The following is a 19,208-nucleotide window of genomic DNA, read 5'->3' as shown; positions in this document are numbered from 1 at the left end:
CTCAAAATTACATTTAGCTAAACAACTACGTAACAAAACTAAACAAATTATCAAGGCAGCAAAAATCACCCATTGGAGAAATTTCTGTTCTACCCTCAGGCAATCTCATCGAAGGCCCCGGACCTTGTGGAATAAATTTAAAGCCATAAAGGGCATTTCCAAAAAAAAACCATTTCACCTAACTGTCCGGACCAACCCACAAACAAAGACAAAGCAAATGCATTTGCTGCCCACTTCTCGGCTACAAGCAGCTCCACCAACTACCCACCCACCTTCCAAAACACTATTAAAAACCACCCCCCCTACACCCCACAACCTCCCCACACAGACAAACCCAAAAATAAAATAATCAACATACATGAACTCAAATCTGCACTCAAAAACAAACAATCAGCCTCAGCCCCAGGTCCAGATACCATCACATACACAATACTAAATAAACTACCTCCCAACATGCTTAACCTCACACTCACCCTCTTCAACCATATCTGGACCACAGGAACTATCCCCAACAGCTGGAAAACAGCCAGAGTGGTACCAATCCTCAAACCAGGGAAACCCAAGAACGAGCCTGATTCATACCGCCCCATCTCACTTACCTCCCACCTCTGTAAAACCCTTGAAACAATTATAAACAACAGGCTCAAACACCTTATTTTAACCAACAACTTACTTAAGGAGGACCAGAGCGGCTTTACTCCAAATCGACAAACTTTAGACCACATTCTACATTTAGAACAAGATGTTAAAGTAGCACAAGCACAGAAACAATACACTATGGCCATTTTTATTGACTTCAGCAAGGCATTCGACATGGTTTGGCATAACGGCCTTCTACAAAAACTTCAAAAACATGCCATTCACGGTCGAATACTAAATTTCATTCACTCTTTTCTAAACGAGAGACATATAACAATCAAATCTCACAACACCATCTCGGACCCATACCCTCTAGAAAATGGAACCCCCCAGGGGAGCATATTATCCCCAACTTTATTCAACTTTATGATTAATGACATTTTTCCAGATAAATGGCCTGAAATCACTACAGCCAAATTCGCAGACGATATTTCATTTTGGACTTCCTCAACCTCAGTTAAACAGGCATCACTCAAAATTCAAAAAATGCTAAATGCCATTCAAAATTGGGCCCCAAAATGGGGGTTCCACATCAACGTTAAAAAAACCGTGGGCATATTATTCAAACGACAGCATATGCAAAATTATACCCCCAAACTACACTTAAACAACCAAGAAATTGAATTAAAAAAAGAAGCGAAATTTCTAGGAGTAACTTTCGACCACCACATGACATGGACACCCCACATTAATAATTTGGTCAATTCATGTCAAAAAGATCTTAACTTAATGCGAGCCATCAGCGGCACAAATTGGGGTGCCGACAAACATACCCTCATTAATATATACAAAACTCTCATATTATCGAGATTGGACTACGCCGCACCGGTTCTCCACTACCTCCCCTCCCATAATCTTCAAAAACTTAATTCCATCCAATTTAAAGCCCTTAAACTAGCCCTCGGCGCGAGGAGTGGTACCTCTCTTAACACACTACTTCTTCTCACAGGCACCTCTTCAATCACACAAAGAATAAACCAAACCACACTCACTTACTGGGCTGGGGCCCAACACAACCCCATATTTAGATTAATCACAAACAAATATAAAAACATTAAAAAATCTACACTTAAAAAATTCAAATCAAACCCACTTAAAGCATCATGCCTTACCCACCTATACAGTCTGCTACATGCACAACAGCTAATCACCTTACAACACACACCTCCCATTACAAGCTACATTCACGACAAACCCCCACCCATCACAGACATGTCCCTTGACACAATCCTCAAACAACTACCTAAAAACACCCGTCAAACCATCATAACTAATATCACAAACAACTACTTAAATACAAACTACCCCAATCACACACACATATATACAGATGCATCAGTCAGCACTAACAAACCCACAGGCCTAGGCATACACGTTCAACAAACCCCTCCCATCACAACAAATTTTCACTACACCAACTACACCACAATAAACACTGCCGAACTCACTGCCATTCTCACTGCACTACACCTAATACCCTCCCTTCCCCAAACAAACTTCCTTATACTATCCGATTCACTCAATTCTATCAAACAACTTCACAACATGCATTCTAAATCGCGCCCAGACCTCATACACAATATAATAATCCAAACAGACTCACTCACACGCTCAAACAAAAATATCACATTCACATGGATACCCAGCCACTCAAACATCACAGGAAATGACACCGCCGATACAGCAGCCAAACTCGCCACATCCCATATATCACCAAACCTCAACTTCCACACATCCAAATCAGAAATAAAAAACTCATTAAAACAAACATATCAAATACCAACTTTCAACACAACATCAGCACAAACAAATCAACCTGGGTCACATCCATTATTAAATCCCCAATAAGAAAAATTCCCACATATTCAAACATCAAAAACATTGACACGGCAATAACCAGACTAATCACAGGCATCACTAACTTAAACTACACACTCTATAAACAAAACAGACATCCAGACGGATTATGCACACACTGCAACACTCAGGAAGACATAAACCGCATATTCACACACTGCCAGCTGCAACAAACAAACATTAAGCAATTACACAACAACATTCCCACGAAATACCACAATAACATACACCTCCTTCTCAACCCCCACAACCCACCCATTATATTCCATGCCATAGCCACCTTCCTTGAAAACTCTAACCTACTCCAAAAAATTTAGAACCTCCCAAACAAACCCTCTCATTACCACTCACTTCTAGCTTATATATTTAGATCAGGCGTCAAAATTCAATTTACCCATACTATCACTCTATCACCAGCACGTGCCTACACATTTAGACCTGGGAGTCAATTTCATTCATCTATAGTGCTCTAAACCCGCTGCGAGGTCCGCGCCCATCCCCTAGCCAATCACAGTCCACTAAAACATAAACAAAGCAGCTCAACCCCTCTAACGCAAGGTCAATGCCATCCACCCAAGCCAGCTTACCTGCAATCTTTACCGACAGCCACGGCCCCTTACCCACAGCCTTCTTCGCTCCCTTACCCCCAATCCCCACCCCCCACCAACTTAACCCATTTTTCTGTCCTTATTAAATCCCCTTATATAAATCATGCAGCTTACCTGCATTCCTATACATGCCCCACTATGCTATACTTCCTTATCATCTCCTCCCCCCCCTACCCCCACCCCCACCACCATAGGCCCAACATTTTCACCATTACTATTTAGTTATAACTCTATCTCTTACCACTAATAAATTCAAGTGTATTGCTTTTTCTTTTTCTCTCCCTTTCCCTTCATAATATCGGCTTTTTATTTATTTTTTCTCATGTTTTTAAAGTTTTTCACTTCAAAATCCCACTTAGGTTAATGCCCCATCATTTATATTTTTTTGGGTACGGTGGTTTACTCCTTATTTTAAACCTATTTATTATTATCCTACCAAAAACCTACCCCGTCGGCGACATTGGCTACAGCTAAAAGCCGACGTTAAACCCCAAATCATCATGTTGGTTTCAATTCACCTGACGAAGGGGCAAGGAATAGCCCAGAAACATTGTGATATACAATAAAGAAGAGGTTGTCATCCATGATATTGCGTTTTACTTGAAAACCAACTTCTAAATGCCTCTTAGGAACCTGACCATATAATAAAACTGAGATTTTAAAATGAAAAGCTTCTAACTTCTTGTCTCGGGACTGGCATGGTAACGTTGTAAGAAGCGGCCATAAAAGGTCTTACTTCGGACGTTCAATAAACAGTTGCAGTTTCTGTCAGTTAAAAGAACGTAATAGATGAGGGTGGGATGGCTAGTGAAATTCACCGTGATATATAAGTGAGTGTTGAATACAGCAATAAAGTTCTATACACGATTAAAATAGGTATCTGCTGAAAGTAGTGTCCGTTGTAAGATTCCGACTATATCACAAGCATGTGCCCTGTGAAGATCCGGGCTATTTCTAAAAAGATCATTAAATGTTTTGATATTCACAGGATTCTATGTTCGACCGACAAACTGTTGTCGTCCATCTGCAACAATGCAATTGTTGCAACTGCACAAGAAACGTCCACATAGTTACAGATGCACAAACAATGTGCCAAATAATTCACCATTACTAAACGATTATACCTGCTACTATAAAGTTCACCTTAGATACGATTGTGTTCATCTTTTACATATGGTGGCTGATTAGGGCCATCGCTTTCTCGCCTTAAAATCCACCATATTTACATACATAACTGTGTTGTCTTTAGCAACAAAATAATGCGTTATATAACACTTACGTTTCCGTAGAATCATGTTCGAGTGGCAGTAACTTCCAGGGTTAAAATTAGTCTTCAGCAACCCCTGCTTTTGGTCAAGTGACTTGGTTGACAAATGTCATCGTTCCCCAATTGCGTAGATCGATGCTCATGCTGTTGATCACTGGATTTTCAGGTCTAGACGCGATTATTTACAGACCGCCGCCATCTAGCTGGAATACTGCTGAGTACAGCGTAAAACTAAACTCACTTTCAAGCAAGTGTGTAATAATCAAAATGAAAAGAAAACCAGTCACAGATGTGGTCTCCGTGGTGCCGACGTGAAACTTCATCACGATCTCGACTTCCGAAACAAACAAAACATGCATCACGGGCACGAATGTGATATCACACAAATTCCAGATTATTCAATTTACTTAATTATAATACTAACTTATTTGGGAAATTTCTTATTGTGATGATTTGTTTGATTGGCTTTCAGAAGTTAATGAATTGTAAGAAAACATTATTCTTTATGGACGACGATGGTTTTTATCACATTATGATGCGACGTTTCGGTATAGGTTCTACTATCGTTGTCAAGCAAGAGCTACCGTTGCACTCTTGCACTCTTACTTGACAACGGTATAGAACTTATACGTCACAATCCATACAAAGTTATCATTCTAGCAGTACCAAATCTAGAAGCAGTACAAATTCAGAGCCAGCATAATACAACAACAGGTATTGTTGCAATAGAGACAATGGTGGTAATGTCCAAATCTCTGCAACAGTCATCCAACTTGTACGCATACTCCTAGGCTAGGTATATATCAATCATAACATGTAATGCTGGTAACTTGAGACTTAGTGTGAGATGAGAGGCATTAGCTAGTTATTATGCCAAAATACTTTCCTAGAAAATTTTATGACATCCTGTGGAAGCCTCTAGAACTGTGTCGAAATATAGCGCAAGCCTAACTATAGTACACCACTGCCCCTTACTGAATTCACAGGCACAATGTATAACAGTTGAAACACTGTGGCGCTACGTTTAACACTGCATATAACAGTACTAACAGTATGAGGCTTACGTAAGAGAGTCACGTTTAGTTCCCCATCTATTCCATTTCAATAGTCACGTTCAGTTCCATATCAATTCCATTACAACAGAGACACGTTTGTTTCCAAATCTATTGCGATTTTCATTTCAATACAGTCACGTTTAGTTCCCCATCTATTCCATTACAACAGAGTCACGTTTGTTTCCCATCTATTCCATTACAACAGAGTCACGTTTGTTTCCTCATCTATTCTATTACAACAGAGTCACGTTTGTTTCCCCATCTATTCTATTACAACAGAGTCACGTTTGTTTCCCAATCTATTCAAATTCAATACAGTCACGTTCAGTTCCCTATCTAGTCCATTACAACAGAGTCACGTTTGTTTCCCCATCTATTCCATTTCAATAGATTCACATTTATTTACACATTTATATGTAATCCCAAATATAAGATATGTTGCATTGAGTAATCATTTATATGTGGAGTTTGAGGGATGGTACGTAGACGCCCTATCGTCGTCTCCCACCACACGACAAACGTTATATTTTCCTTTCTAAATTTGTAAAAAAAAAGTTTGCTATCTGCTTCAAGATGCTGAATGTTGTTGGAGCACTGGCAAAACGGTCGCGAAGGGAGATAACTCGATAAGTGAGCATAATTCTACCAGTTATCATAATCTTGACACGACACGAGCTCACCCGTCCTCTCGTCTCCATGGTAACGACTGATGCCGTTATTACTTACCTGTCACCACACAGGCCGATGAGGTGTAATCAGGAAGACAAAGTGATTGATAAATAAACTCCAGAGACTGCATGAGATTATCGCCTCTTGTCGATGCTCATGGGGCAATCAGGTGTGAACAGCACTCACTCGCGGATGACGTCATAATAAACGTCACGGCTTGTCATACGTCGCGCGTCTGATTACCGGTGAGCGAACTCACGAGCCTTAGCACTAGTAGGTGCGGATTATAAAAATGCGATAATCAACTTGTAGGTCATATATTTGCAGGCAGCAGAAAGAGTGCACAGAACTCTGCGACTAACAGAAATCTGATCCTTTACCGATGGAGTCAAACAACGCCAAGTACGAGAATAATTTTTCTGTGGATACTTCAGAATCCCGAGGTAAGATTTATGTTGTTCACATCAAGTTCCAGTGTAATTGCAGATGTATTTATGATACAATAATCGGTCTGTAGCACTCCATATTATGTTTATAGAGGCGAACAATGGAGTAATTGTAACTCGCGGTTACGCCAGAAAATAGAAAGTTGCTGAATGCGACAACAAGCAAACAAACAATATATGATCCTCAAATTTCCTTCACATTTTTTTATACAAAAAACCCCGGTATCCTCGCCGTTTCATTACAATTCATCATATTGCCATATCGAAATGTTGGGCTTATATTTCAGATTCCAGAGACCGGCGCCATATTGCTTTTGTGAACGATGCTTACTCATCTGATGAATCAGAAACAGACGGTAAGACTTTGTTTTTAACCTTAAGAGGGAGTAGGTTTGGGGAATTGACCCGTCAAATATTTTCTTTCTCAAACGAGAAACTGTAAGACAACCAAGAACAAATATCTGTTCGGATTCCTGGATCTGGGTCGATCATAATGATCCAAATATCTATCATTAATCCAGTTTAAAGAAAAGCCATTTGTCCTTTAGGTTCATCAGCAACGTCTGGCTATAGTTCCCGAGCTAGCAGTCCCCATGATCTGAGCGACGGTGAGGATGGAGTGGTGTATGAGAGTACGAAGCCGCTCATCCACACGCTGGAGTACATCCTCTGCGTGAAGGAAATGTGTGACGTCACATTCCTTGCTGGCAAAACGAAGGAACCTGTTTACGGACTGCAGGCAGTCATGGGCTCAAGGTCAAGGTAAGTGTCAAGAAAGATGTAGAAGAAAGAAATCCCTGAGTGGACAAATGTACTGATCAGCGTTTGAATTTGACGTCGGTCCTTAGGCTCGAAACGGACTGAAAGCCACTCGGACCCAACGCTTTCTGCAGGTCCTTTTTCGTCCCCAATAACTAAGAGCATTATTTCTATATTGAAATATCGGGCCTACACATTCTGATCAGGACCCACCACTTTTTATGATTCTGGGTCCTTAGAGCCTGTAGCCTTTCAGGGTTAAGGGCAATCACTGGTACTGTTGTATCATCCTCCAGAACATCATTATTTTTATCAATACTGGTAATACTGACAGAAATAACCATTGTTTTGTTTAACATTTATTTTTGTTGTTACAGATACTTCTATCAATTATTTCTATCAAAACGGAAAACACACGCGAGAAAGTCCAGCAAGGTTAAGAGGGGAATTTTCTCCTTCTTCAAGAAAAAGTCAAAGAAAACAAGCCCTGAAGACACTGGAGCATGTGACACCGGAGACAACCACGTCACCATTCCTGTTCCCGACTACGACCACGACGTGGTCAGGAAAGTTGTCACATTCGTTCACCTTGGTCACGTGGCCATGACAACAGATAGTGTCATAGGTAAGTATTGGGGGTTGGGTATCTACCAGTGGAAAATCTACATATGTGGAATCGCAATGTGGTTATGTAGAGGTTGGTTGTAGTGTCATACATATATTATCATGCGTATCATAATGTGATGCTCATATATAGACGGGTATAAAAAGTGATGTATAAGGCGAAATTGCTACCAGGTCTAACTTCAATAGTCAGCTCCCTTCCAGTCGAGCAATATTCCAGAAACTTTCTGTCAACGTTTCACATTTCTGTAGGGAAATGGTCTTCCTATAAGAGCTTGTTGGCCAGTCCAGTTAATGTACTTTTCATGAAATAAATATGTTCAAACAATTTCTGTTGGGGAATGGGACATTGTCTTTCAACCAAGATGTCAAAGAGAGCCATACGACACTTATTGTTTAAGTAAAACTTAAAATCCTTTCGTGGTAGATATGGATCCCATTTCCAAATATGACGCGTCATTGACAACTTATGTGTTCCCTGTTCTGTAGTACCCATGTGTTTCAGGTGAGAAAATATGCCTTTGCATGTGTGTGAGTGATGGGTGTCGATGGTGGGGCACGCTACGCTCACCTTTTCATTAACACCTGGTATTATCACTCTCTGGTGATTCACAAACAGAGATTCAAATGCTCATGATAATCGCACGATCGACTTCGCGTTTAGAAGTGGGGGCTAATATGGAAAGGGTTTACCGTCTTTATCTAGAAACCACATGACTATATTATAAAACAGAGCCATGCGTTTCCCTACCCGAGCTTGTGGGGAACAAGGGTTTGCATCGATGTGTGGCAATAGTTCCCATTGGTGACGTGTTGAGCATTTGTATATTTATAAATGGAATGGTTATAACATAGATACATAAACTTTCCTTCAGGACTGATATGTGCCTCGACTGAATACCAGCTGGAAGACCTGCGCCAGGCGTGCTGGGAGTTCGTAGCCAGATGTTCAACATCCGAAACTCTGCCAGAGCTTCTCAAGTCTGGTGCTCTGTACAGAACAAGGCCACATGTGAAACTATTCCTTCAGATGGTGAGTTACCTATATCTGATACAACCACTAAAGAAAATGAACCGAAATAAGCAAATATTTCCTATGCCTTCAGCTTTTGGTGTTTACATTTCACCACTTTTGAGGTACAACCGAAAAGTGCTCTTTTATCAGGATTTAAAAGAGCGTCATGCCACTCTTGCTCAGAAGTTACAAGGTTACAACATTCAAGGCCTCAGTAAAGCTTTCAAGACGTTTTATGGAAGACATATGGAGGAAATTTCCAAATTTGATGCATCATTTTGACTTGTACCTTACGTTCCCGATTTCAGATGAAAAATTGACTAGGCTTAGTATAACTCATGGTGACAATCACTGTATTGTCTTGTCAAGATTCGAGATGTTTAGTTTACGAACAACATCGTACATCTGTAATACTGCTTATGTATGTATGTATGTATGTATGTATGTATGTATGTATGTATGTATGTATGTATGTATGTATGTATGTATGTATGTATGTATGTATGTATGTATGTATGTATGTATGTATGTATGTATGTATGTATGTATGTATGTATGTATGTATGTATGTATGTATGTATGTATGTATGTATGTATGTATGTATGTATGTATGTATGTATGTATGTATGTATGTATGTATGTATGTATGTATGTATGTATGTATGTATGTATGTATGTATGTATGTATGTATGTATGTATGTATGTATGTATGTATGTATGTATGTATGTATGTATGTATGTATGTATGTATGTATGTATGTATGTATGTATGTATGTATGTATGTATGTATGTATGTATGTATGTATGTATGTATGTATGTACTCATGACAGAGTCACCTTCGTATAATGTACTCTGTAATGTAACAGAGATTTCTTATGGATGTGGAAAGGTTCTATCTATTTCCAAGTTTGTGCAAACTTTCACCAATTCTTTTGTTTTGCAGATATCCAGGATGCCATAGTAGACTCGACAGAGGATTCCTATGCTGTGCTACATCTCGCGTGACTCAAGTCACGCAGTGCTCAAATTGTACATATTACTGAACGAAAATAAATGTAAACCTCACGATGTCATACATTTCGAGTACCTTGTATATAAGTTGATCATGTTGACTGATAGTAAATGACATGAACCTGAAGTATATCGTAAACGTTACTGCTGGTATACGATACTGAATTATTTCACTATGATGTTGATAGACCAAGGTTCATGACTTGCATGACTCCTTCCTGGTTTAAATAATTGATACAAATCAGCAGCATCATAGCGATATTATATACTATCTTTTTCATACCCATATTTATGCACACAAATTGATAAAACATGCACGAAATGAATATACATGTACATATAAGTTAAACAATGTAATGGCATAACATTCAAGGAAGTACACCTTCTATTGTTATTCCATAAACCCAGCAAAATCTGTTACGTATTCATGAGAACTTGGATATCTTTCCGTGTAGCCACATAACGTCATTTAATGGAACAGGTGACGCATGTACGTTTCATACATCGACATTTTTCAGTAGGTCATTCTGTGCAGATGACATCTGTAAACATCACAAAGGTTAAGAGCTAGTGCTGTTTGGAGGCTATATTCGAAGCTCCCTGGACACTGCAATTGTGTCGAACTATGCTGCTGAACATATAGTTTTCTCGAAGTGAACGTTCATACATATTCCTTCATTAAGCACAGCTGTTCGGTTGTGACGAACTTTGGATTACTCGAACTATTTGTCTTCAACTGTTTGCATCCTTCAAAACCGCAGTTTATGTGTAGCTACCTTACAAAGGTAAGGTCAGTAATGATGATACACCATAAATTTTGCCTTGAATGAATTCGAACCCAGACTTTCGGTGGGCGAACGAACGCTTTAATCACCTGGCTGCTGTGCCACCCACATGAATGCTATCTGCAGATACTTACTCTAGGTGAATTATATCAGTGACAAAAGTTTAGTAATGGTTATCAATCCTATGGAGAAGGCTGCATTGATATCTCGCAATGTCTCCTTGAAATGGTCAAAACCTGATATGTACGGACTTGAAGAAAACTGAAGTGTTTATTCTCTGCCATAACAACCGACAACAATTACAGATTTCACTATCGCAGTGCAGCCACCAACTCCGACAGGTTTATTATATGATACTACTTGATCTTGAAGTTTATGCTATATTTTCCGGAGTGTCAAAGTAAATAGTTTACAGCTTCACAAAACTAATCTTTGATAGTGACGTTCGAGATTATTCTTCGGTAAACATGATAATAGTTCATAGGAAACACGTAGTTTTCCTTGTATCGACATTAATATCAAAGTCATTTGCACTTCAATGCTGTTCGTCTTGTATCATTTCTATAAGCGAATTAGCCTAACATTTAATATCGATTGTCCATCTTCATTATTGTCGGAGTGACCCGTGAACATCCGGGTCTTCGGTAGCCGATGCTTGCGGTAAGAGGCGACTACGGGGATCGGGGGTCAGGATCCTTGACTTCATTGACACATGTCATTGTATCTCAAAACTCATGACATCAATCACAGGATTCTCTTGTCCAAACTCGATCATTTCAGTTCAATTCATTTATTCTGAAAAGGAACCACCGTCGGCGGTTCATGAGAAAGGTATTGTTAACATGAAAATAATTAGTGCTTTACAAGATGTCGGTTGTATTGTACAGCATTTTGCTTTGGCAAGACACTGTAAAAGTGCTGATAGCTTCCTCCACCTGATGAAGGGGCAAGAAGTAGCCCAGAAACGTCGTGTTGTAAACATTAAAGAAGTTGTAAATCCATACCATTACTTTTTGTGGGGTTTCATTTCCTACTTCAAATGTTCTATTCCACGAAATGAATAAACCTCAATCCCGTGGTGGAGACAGGTTTGTCCATATATAATGTAGGAGGTATCGTGTGTATTGAAAACTCACACAATACAGATATTGACATGAGCGCATCGAAGTCTCTTCGTCAGTGAGTCAACTCACTAGCCTTGACACGGTAATGTGGTTTTGTTGAGAGAGAGAGAGAGAGAGAGAGAGAGAGAGAGAGAGAGAGAGAGAGAGACAAAGAGAGAAACAATTCTTAGAGAGAGAGAGAGAGAGAGAGAGAGAGAGAGAGAGAGAGAGAGAGAGAGAGAGAGAGAGAGAGAGAGAGAGAGAGAGAGAGAGAGAGAGAGAGAGAGAGAGAGAGAGAGACGTTCTTAGTTAATAAAACAATTTACACTACAAAAACGAAAATGTGTTTGTATTCTCGAGGGTGATGGGTAGCCTAGTAGTTACGATATGATTGTATAATTTGCTCGGTTTTTGTAACTTTAAAACGTGATTCGCTACTGTAACAATAGACAGGAAGTGATTCACAAGAAGTCGGGATGCACAAATCACGAGTGTCTTCGTCAGTGAGTTAACTCACTAAGCCATGACACTGTAATGTGGTTTCGTTAAATGTTTAGATGAGACCAAAGCAGAACCTACGCATTTTCCTCGTCCCACCAAAGACTGGAGTTCGATTCCCCACATTAATCAGTTTCTGGTGTGATGTTGTCAAAAATATAGCGGTATAAAATCATCCTTTGCTTGCGTCTTTCAGTCTCATGACATTAAACTGGCTTAATGTCGCAAGTATTTGACGGTTCTATTGATTAAACCTTGGTTTCAAATTTCTGAGTTTCAGCATGCACATTTTCACGACGATTTCAAAGACCGTCATCTATTTCTTACGCTAAGGTTGTTTGATAATAACATGCAAGGCCTCAGAAAAGGTTGTGGATGAAGTTTTCGAATTTGCATCAAATGCAAATCTCCATCTTCTTGATTGTAGTACATGTTTTTTATGTTTTGGTGACGAATTCTTTCTCCTTGTCGCCAGCTTCAAGTATCATAACAGTTTCGTAGTGATTCAGAAACATGATAATGACATGGTCGTAATCGTACAAAAGACTTTGCTTTCCCAACAGATGGATTTGGCTCGTCTAGTGGAGGTTGCTACTATGACCATCTGTGACCCTGCACGTCTCCCAGCTGAAATAAACCACCTCAGAGCAACATTTGTATATATATGTATATATCAATCATAACATATAATGCTGGTAACTTGAGACTTAGTGTGAGATGAGAGGCATTAGCTAGTTCCCTTTATGCCAAAATACTTTCCTAGAAAATTCTATAACATCCTGTGGAAGCCTCTAGAACTATGTCGAAATATAGCGCAAGCCTAACTATAGTACACCACTGCCCCTTACTGAATTCACAGGCACAATGTATAACAGTTGAAACACTGTGGCGCTACGTTTAACACTGCATATAACAGTACTAACAGTACGGGGCATACGTAAGAGAGTCACGTTTAGTTCCCCATCTGTTCCATGTCAATAGTCACGTTCAGTTCCATATCTATTCCATTACAACAGAGACACGTTTGTTTCCAAATCTATTGAGATTTCCATTTCAATACAGTCACGTTTTGTGCCCCATCTATTCCATTACGACAGTCACGTTTCTTTCCCCATCTATTCAATTTCAATACAGTCACGTTTGTTTCCCCATCTAGTCCATTACAACAGAATCACGTTTGTTTCCCTATCTATTCTATTACAACAGAGTCACGTTTAGTTCCCCATCTATTCCATTTCAATAGATTCACATTTATTTACACATTTATATGTAATCCCAAATATAACATATGTTGCATTGAGTAATCATTTATATGTGGAGTTGGAGAGATGGTACGTGGACGCCCGATCGTCGTCTCCCACCACACCACAAACGTTATATTTTCCTTTCTAAATTTGTAAAAAAAGTTTGTCATCTGCTTCAAGATGCTGAATGTTGTTGGAGAACTGGTAATACGGTCGTGAAGGGAGATAACTCGATAAGTGAGCATAATCCTACCAGTTATCATAATCTTGACACGACACGAGCTCACCCGTCCTCTCGTCTCCATGGTAACGACTGATACCGTTATTACTTACCTGTCACCACACAGGCCGATGAGATGTAATCAGGAAGACAAAGTGATTGATAAATAAACTCCAGAGACTGCATGAGATTATCGCCTCTTGTCGATGCTCATGGGGCAATCAGGTGTGAACAGCACTCACTCGCGGATGACGTCATAATAAACGTCACGGCTTGTCATACGTCGCGCGTCTCATTACCGGTGAGCGAACTCACGAGCCTTAGTACTAGCAGGTGCGGATTATAAAAATGCGATAATCAACTGAAGGTCATATATTTGCAGGCAGCAGAAAGAGTGCACAGAACTCTGCGACTTACAGAAATCTGATCCTTTACCGATGGAGTCAAACAACGCCAAGTACGAGAATAATATTTCTGTGGATACTTCAGAATCCCGAGGTAAGATTTATGTTGTTCACATCAAGTTCCAGTGTAATTGCAGATGTATTTATGATACAGTAATCGGTCTGTAGCACTCTATATTATGTTTATAGAGGCGAACAATGGAGTAATTGTAACTCACGGTTACGCCTAAAAATAAAGTTGCTGAATGTGACAACAAGCAAACAAACGATATATCATCCTCAAGTTTCCTTCACATTTTTTTACACAAAAGACAACGGTATCCTCGCCGTTTCGGTTTCATTACAATTTATCATATTGCCATATCGAAATGTTGGGTTTATATTTCAGATTCCAGACACCGGCGCCATATTGCTTTTGTGAACGATGCTTACTCATCTGATGAATCAGAAACAGACGGTAAGAGACTTTATTTTTAACCTTAAGAGGGAGTAGGTTTGGGGAATTGACCCGTCAAATATTTTCTTTCTCACACGAGAAACTGTAAGACAACCAAGAAGAATTATCTGTTCGGATTCCTGGATCTGGGTCGATCATAATGAATTTCTTAAATAGACATCGTACGAATCAAAATATCTATCATTAATCCAGTTTAATGAAAAGCCATTTGTCCTTTAGGTTCATCAGCAACGTCTGGCTATAGTTCCCGAGCTAGCAGTCCCCATGATCTGAGCGACGGTGAGGATGGAGTGGTGTATGAGAGTACGAAGCCGCTCATCCACACGCTGGAGTACATCCTCTGCGTGAAGGAAATGTGTGACGTCACATTCCTTGCTGGCAAAACGAAGGAACCTGTTTACGGACTGCAGGCAGTCATGGGCTCAAGGTCAAGGTAAATGTCAAGAAAGATGTAGAAGAAAAAAATCCCTGAGTGGACAAATGTACTGATCAGCGTTTGAATTTGACGTCGGTCCTTAGGCTCGAAACGGACTGATAGCCACTCGGACCCAACGCTTTCTGCAGGTCCTTTTTCATCCCCAATAACATTATTTCCATATTGAAATTCGGGCCTACACATTCTGATCAGGACTCACCATTTTTTATGATTCTGGGTCCTTAGAGCCTGTAGCCTTTCAGGGTTAAGGGCAACCACTGGTACTGTTGTATCCTCCTCCAGAACATCATTATTTTTATCAATACAGGTAATACTGACAGAAATAACCATTGTTTTGCTTAATATTTATTTTTGTTGTTACAGATACTTCTATCAATTATTTCTATCAAAACGGAAAACACACACGAGAAAGTCCAGCAAGGTTAAGAGGGGATTTTTCTCCTTCTTCAAGAAAAAGTCAAAGAAAACAAGCCCTGAAGCAACTGGAGCATGTGACACCGGAGACAACCACATCACCATTCCTGTTCCCGACTACGACCACGACGTGGTCAGGAAAGTTGTCACATTCGTTCACCTTGGTCACGTGGCCATGACAACAGATAGTGTCATAGGTAAGTATTGGGGGTTGGGTATCTACCAGTGGAAAATCTACATATGTGGAATCGCAATGTGGTTATGTAGAGATTGATTGTAGTGTCATACATATATTATCATGCGTATCATAATGTGATGCTCATATATAGACGGGTATAAAAAGTGATGTATAAGGCGAAATTGCTACCAGGTCTAACTTCAATAGTCAGCTCCCTTCCAGTCGAGCAATATTCCAGAATCTTTCTGTCAACGTTTCACATTTCTGTAGGGAAATGGTCTTCCTATAAGTTCCTTTGAGCTTGTTGGCCAGTCCAGTTAATGTACTTTTCATGAAATAAATATGTTCAAACATTTTCTGTTTGGGAATGGGACATTGTCTTTCAACCAAGATGTCAAAGAGAGCCATACGACACTTATTGTTTCGTGGTAGATATGGATCGCATTGTCAAATATGACGCGTCATTGACAACTTATGTGTTCCCTGTTCTGTAGTACCCATGTGTTTCAGGTGAGAAAATATGCCTTTGCATGTGTGTGAGTGATGGGTGTCGATGGTGGGGCACGCTACGCTCACCTTTTCATTAACACCTGGTATTATCACTCTCTGGTGATTCACAAACAGTAATAGAGATTCAAATGCTCATGATAATCGCACGATCGACTTCGCGTTTAGAAGTGGGGGCTAATATGGAAAGGGGTTTACCGTCTTTATTTAGAAACCACATATGACTATATTATAAAACAGAGCCATGCGTTATCCTATCCGAGCTTGTGGGGAACGAGGGTTTGCATCGATGTGTGGCAATAGTTCCCGTTGGTGACGTGTTGAGCATTTGTATATTTATAAATGGAATGGTTGTAACATAGATACATAAATTTTCCTTCAGGACTGATATGTGCCTCGACTGAATACCAGCTGGAAGACCTGCGCCAGGCGTGCTGGGAGTTCGTAGCCAGATGTTCAACATCCGAAACTCTGCCAGAGCTTCTCAAGTCTGGTGCTCTGTACAGAACAAGGCCACATGTGAAACTATTCCTTCAGATGGTGAGTTACCTATATCTGATACAACCACTAAAGAATATGAACCGAAATAAGCAAATATTTCCTATGCCTTCAGCTTTTGGTGTTTACATTTCACCACTTTTGAGGTACAACCGAAAAGTGCTCTTTTATCAGGATTTAAAAGAGCGTCATGCCACTCTTGCTCAGAAGTTACAAGGTTACAACATTCAAGGCCTCAGTAAAGCTTTCAAGAAGTTTTATGGAAGACATATGGAGGAAATTTCCAAATTTGATGCATCATTTTGACTTGTACCTTACGTTCCCGATTTCAGATGAAAAATTGACTAGGCTTAGCATAACTCATGGTGACAATCACTGTATTGTCTTGTCAAGATTCGAGATGTTTAGTTTACAAACAACATCGTACATCTGTAATACTGCTGTTGTATGTATGTATGTATGTATGTATGTATGTATGTATGTATGTATGTATGTATGTATGTATGTATGTATGTATGTATGTATGTATGTATGTATGTATGTATGTATGTATGTATGTATGTATGTATATGTATGTATGTATGTATGTATGTATGTATGTATGTATGTATGTATGTATGTATGTATGTATGTATGTATGTATGTATGTATGTATGTATGTATGTATGTATGTATGTATGTATGTATGTATGTATGTACTCATGACAGAGTCACCTTCGTATAATGTACTCTGTAATGTAACAGAGATTTCTTATGGATGTGGAAAGGTTCTATCTATTTCCAAGTTTGTGCAAACTTTCACCAATTCTTTTGTTTTGCAGATATCCAGGATGCCATAGTAGACTCGACAGAGGATTCCTATGCTGTGCTACATCTCGCGTGACTCAAGTCACGCAGTGCTCAAATTGTACATATTACTGAACGAAAATAAATGTAAACCTCACGATGTCATACATTTCGAGTACCTTGTATATAAGTTGATCCTGTTGACTGATAGTAAATGACATGAACCTGAAGTATATCGTAAACGTTACTGCTGGTATACGATACTGAATTATTTCACTATGATGTTGATAGACCAAGGCTCATGGCTTGCATGACTCCTTCCTGGTTTAAATAATTGATACAAATCAGCAGCATCATAGCGATATTATATACTATCGTTTTCATACCCATATTTATGCACACAAATTGATAAAACATGCACGAAATGAATATACATGTACATATAAGTTAAACAATGTAATGGCATAACATTCAAGGAAGTACACCTTCTATTGTTATTCCATAAACCCAGCAAAATCTGTTACGTATTCATGAGAACTTGGATATCTTTCCGTGTAGCCACATAACGTCATTTAATGGAACAGGTGACGCATGTACGTTTCATACATCGACATTTGTCAGTAGGTCATACTGTGCAGATGACATCTGTAAACAGCACAAAGGCCAAGAGCTAGGGCTGTTTGGAGGCTATACTCGAAGCTCCCTGGACACTGCAATTGTGTCGAACTATGCTGCTGAACATATAGTTTTCTCGAAGTGAACGTTCATACATATTCCTTCATTAAGCACAGCTGTTCGGTTGTGACGAACTTTGGATTACTCGAACTATTTGTCTTCAACTGTTTGCATCCTTCAAAACCGCATCCTACTGAGTTTATGTGTAGCTACCTTACAAACGTAAGGTCAGTAATGATGATACACCATAAATTTTGGCTTGAAGGAATTCGAACCCAGACTTTCGGCGTGGCGAACGAACGCTTTAATCACCTGGCTGCTGTACCACCCACATGAATGCTATCTGCAGATACTCAATCTAGGTGAATTATACCAGTGACAAAAGTTTAGTAATAGTCATCAATCATATGGAGAAGGCTGCATTGATATCTCGCAATATCTCCTTGAAATGGTCAAAACCTTATGTGTACGGGCTTGAAGAAAACTGAAGTGTCCCAGCCATAACAACCGACAACAATTACAGTTTTTACTATCGCAGTGCAGCCACCAACTCCGACAGTTTTATTATATGATACTACTTGATCTTGAAGTTTATGCTATATTTTCCGGAGTGTCGAAGTAAATAGTTTACAGCTTCACAAAACTAATCTTTGATAGTGACGTTCGAGATTATTCTTCGGTAAACATGATAATAGTTCATAGGAAACACGTAGTCTTCCTTGTATCGACATTAATATCAAAGTCATTTGCACTTCAATGCTGTTCGTCTTGTATCATTTCTATAAGCGAATTAACCTAACATTTAATATCGATTGTCCATCTTCATTATTGTCGGAGTGACCCGTGAACATCCGGGCCTGCGGTAGCCTATGCTTGCGGTAAGAGGCGACTACGGGGATCGGGGGTCAGGATCCTTGACTTCATTGACACATGTCATTGTATCTCAAAACTCATGACATCAATCACAGGATTGTCTTGTCCAAACTCGATCATTTCAGTTCAATTCATTTATTCTAAAAGGAACCACCGTCGGCGGTTCATGAGAAAAG

At 39.5% G+C, this 19,208-nt stretch overlaps 2 protein-coding genes across 2 annotated transcripts; both read left to right on the top strand.

The window, feature by feature from the left end:
* Positions 1 to 6,477: 6,477 nt before the first annotated feature.
* Positions 6,478 to 8,433, top strand: LOC124264563 (serine-enriched protein-like). Its single transcript, XM_046699314.1, has 5 exons — positions 6,478 to 6,538; positions 6,829 to 6,897; positions 7,090 to 7,303; positions 7,678 to 7,925; positions 8,414 to 8,433. The coding sequence occupies exons 1-5, from the start codon at positions 6,478 to 6,480 to the stop codon at positions 8,431 to 8,433; spliced, it is 612 nt and encodes a 203-aa protein (XP_046555270.1).
* Positions 8,434 to 14,241: 5,808 nt separating this feature from the next.
* Positions 14,242 to 16,207, top strand: LOC124264562 (serine-enriched protein-like). The gene is made up of 5 exons (XM_046699313.1): positions 14,242 to 14,302; positions 14,597 to 14,665; positions 14,885 to 15,098; positions 15,465 to 15,712; positions 16,188 to 16,207. Exons 1-5 carry the CDS (start codon positions 14,242 to 14,244, stop codon positions 16,205 to 16,207), a joined length of 612 nt encoding a protein of 203 aa, XP_046555269.1.
* The last annotated feature ends 3,001 nt before the right edge of the window (positions 16,208 to 19,208 follow it).

The sequence above is a fragment of the Haliotis rubra genome, unplaced genomic scaffold (assembly GCF_003918875.1).
Source record: "Haliotis rubra isolate DU_JTF1 unplaced genomic scaffold, ASM391887v1 Scf93, whole genome shotgun sequence".
NCBI lineage: Eukaryota > Metazoa > Mollusca > Gastropoda > Lepetellida > Haliotidae > Haliotis > Haliotis rubra.
Note: the sequence above shows the minus strand (reverse complement) of the source record. Positions and strands in the feature narration are given on the sequence as shown.

Excerpts from the sequence above, each read along its gene's own strand:
- LOC124264563 (XM_046699314.1), top strand. The coding sequence starts at position 6,478 with ATGGAGTCAAACAACGCCAAGTACGAGAATAATTTTTCTGTGGATACT. Across the intron at positions 6,898-7,089 it reads TGATGAATCAGAAACAGACG|GTTCATCAGCAACGTCTGGC; the intron begins GTAAGACTTTGT and ends TTTGTCCTTTAG. Across the intron at positions 7,926-8,413 it reads GACAACAGATAGTGTCATAG|TACCCATGTGTTTCAGGTGA; the intron begins GTAAGTATTGGG and ends CCTGTTCTGTAG.
- LOC124264562 (XM_046699313.1), top strand. The coding sequence starts at position 14,242 with ATGGAGTCAAACAACGCCAAGTACGAGAATAATATTTCTGTGGATACT. Across the intron at positions 14,666-14,884 it reads TGATGAATCAGAAACAGACG|GTTCATCAGCAACGTCTGGC; the intron begins GTAAGAGACTTT and ends TTTGTCCTTTAG. Across the intron at positions 15,099-15,464 it reads GTCATGGGCTCAAGGTCAAG|ATACTTCTATCAATTATTTC; the intron begins GTAAATGTCAAG and ends TTGTTGTTACAG.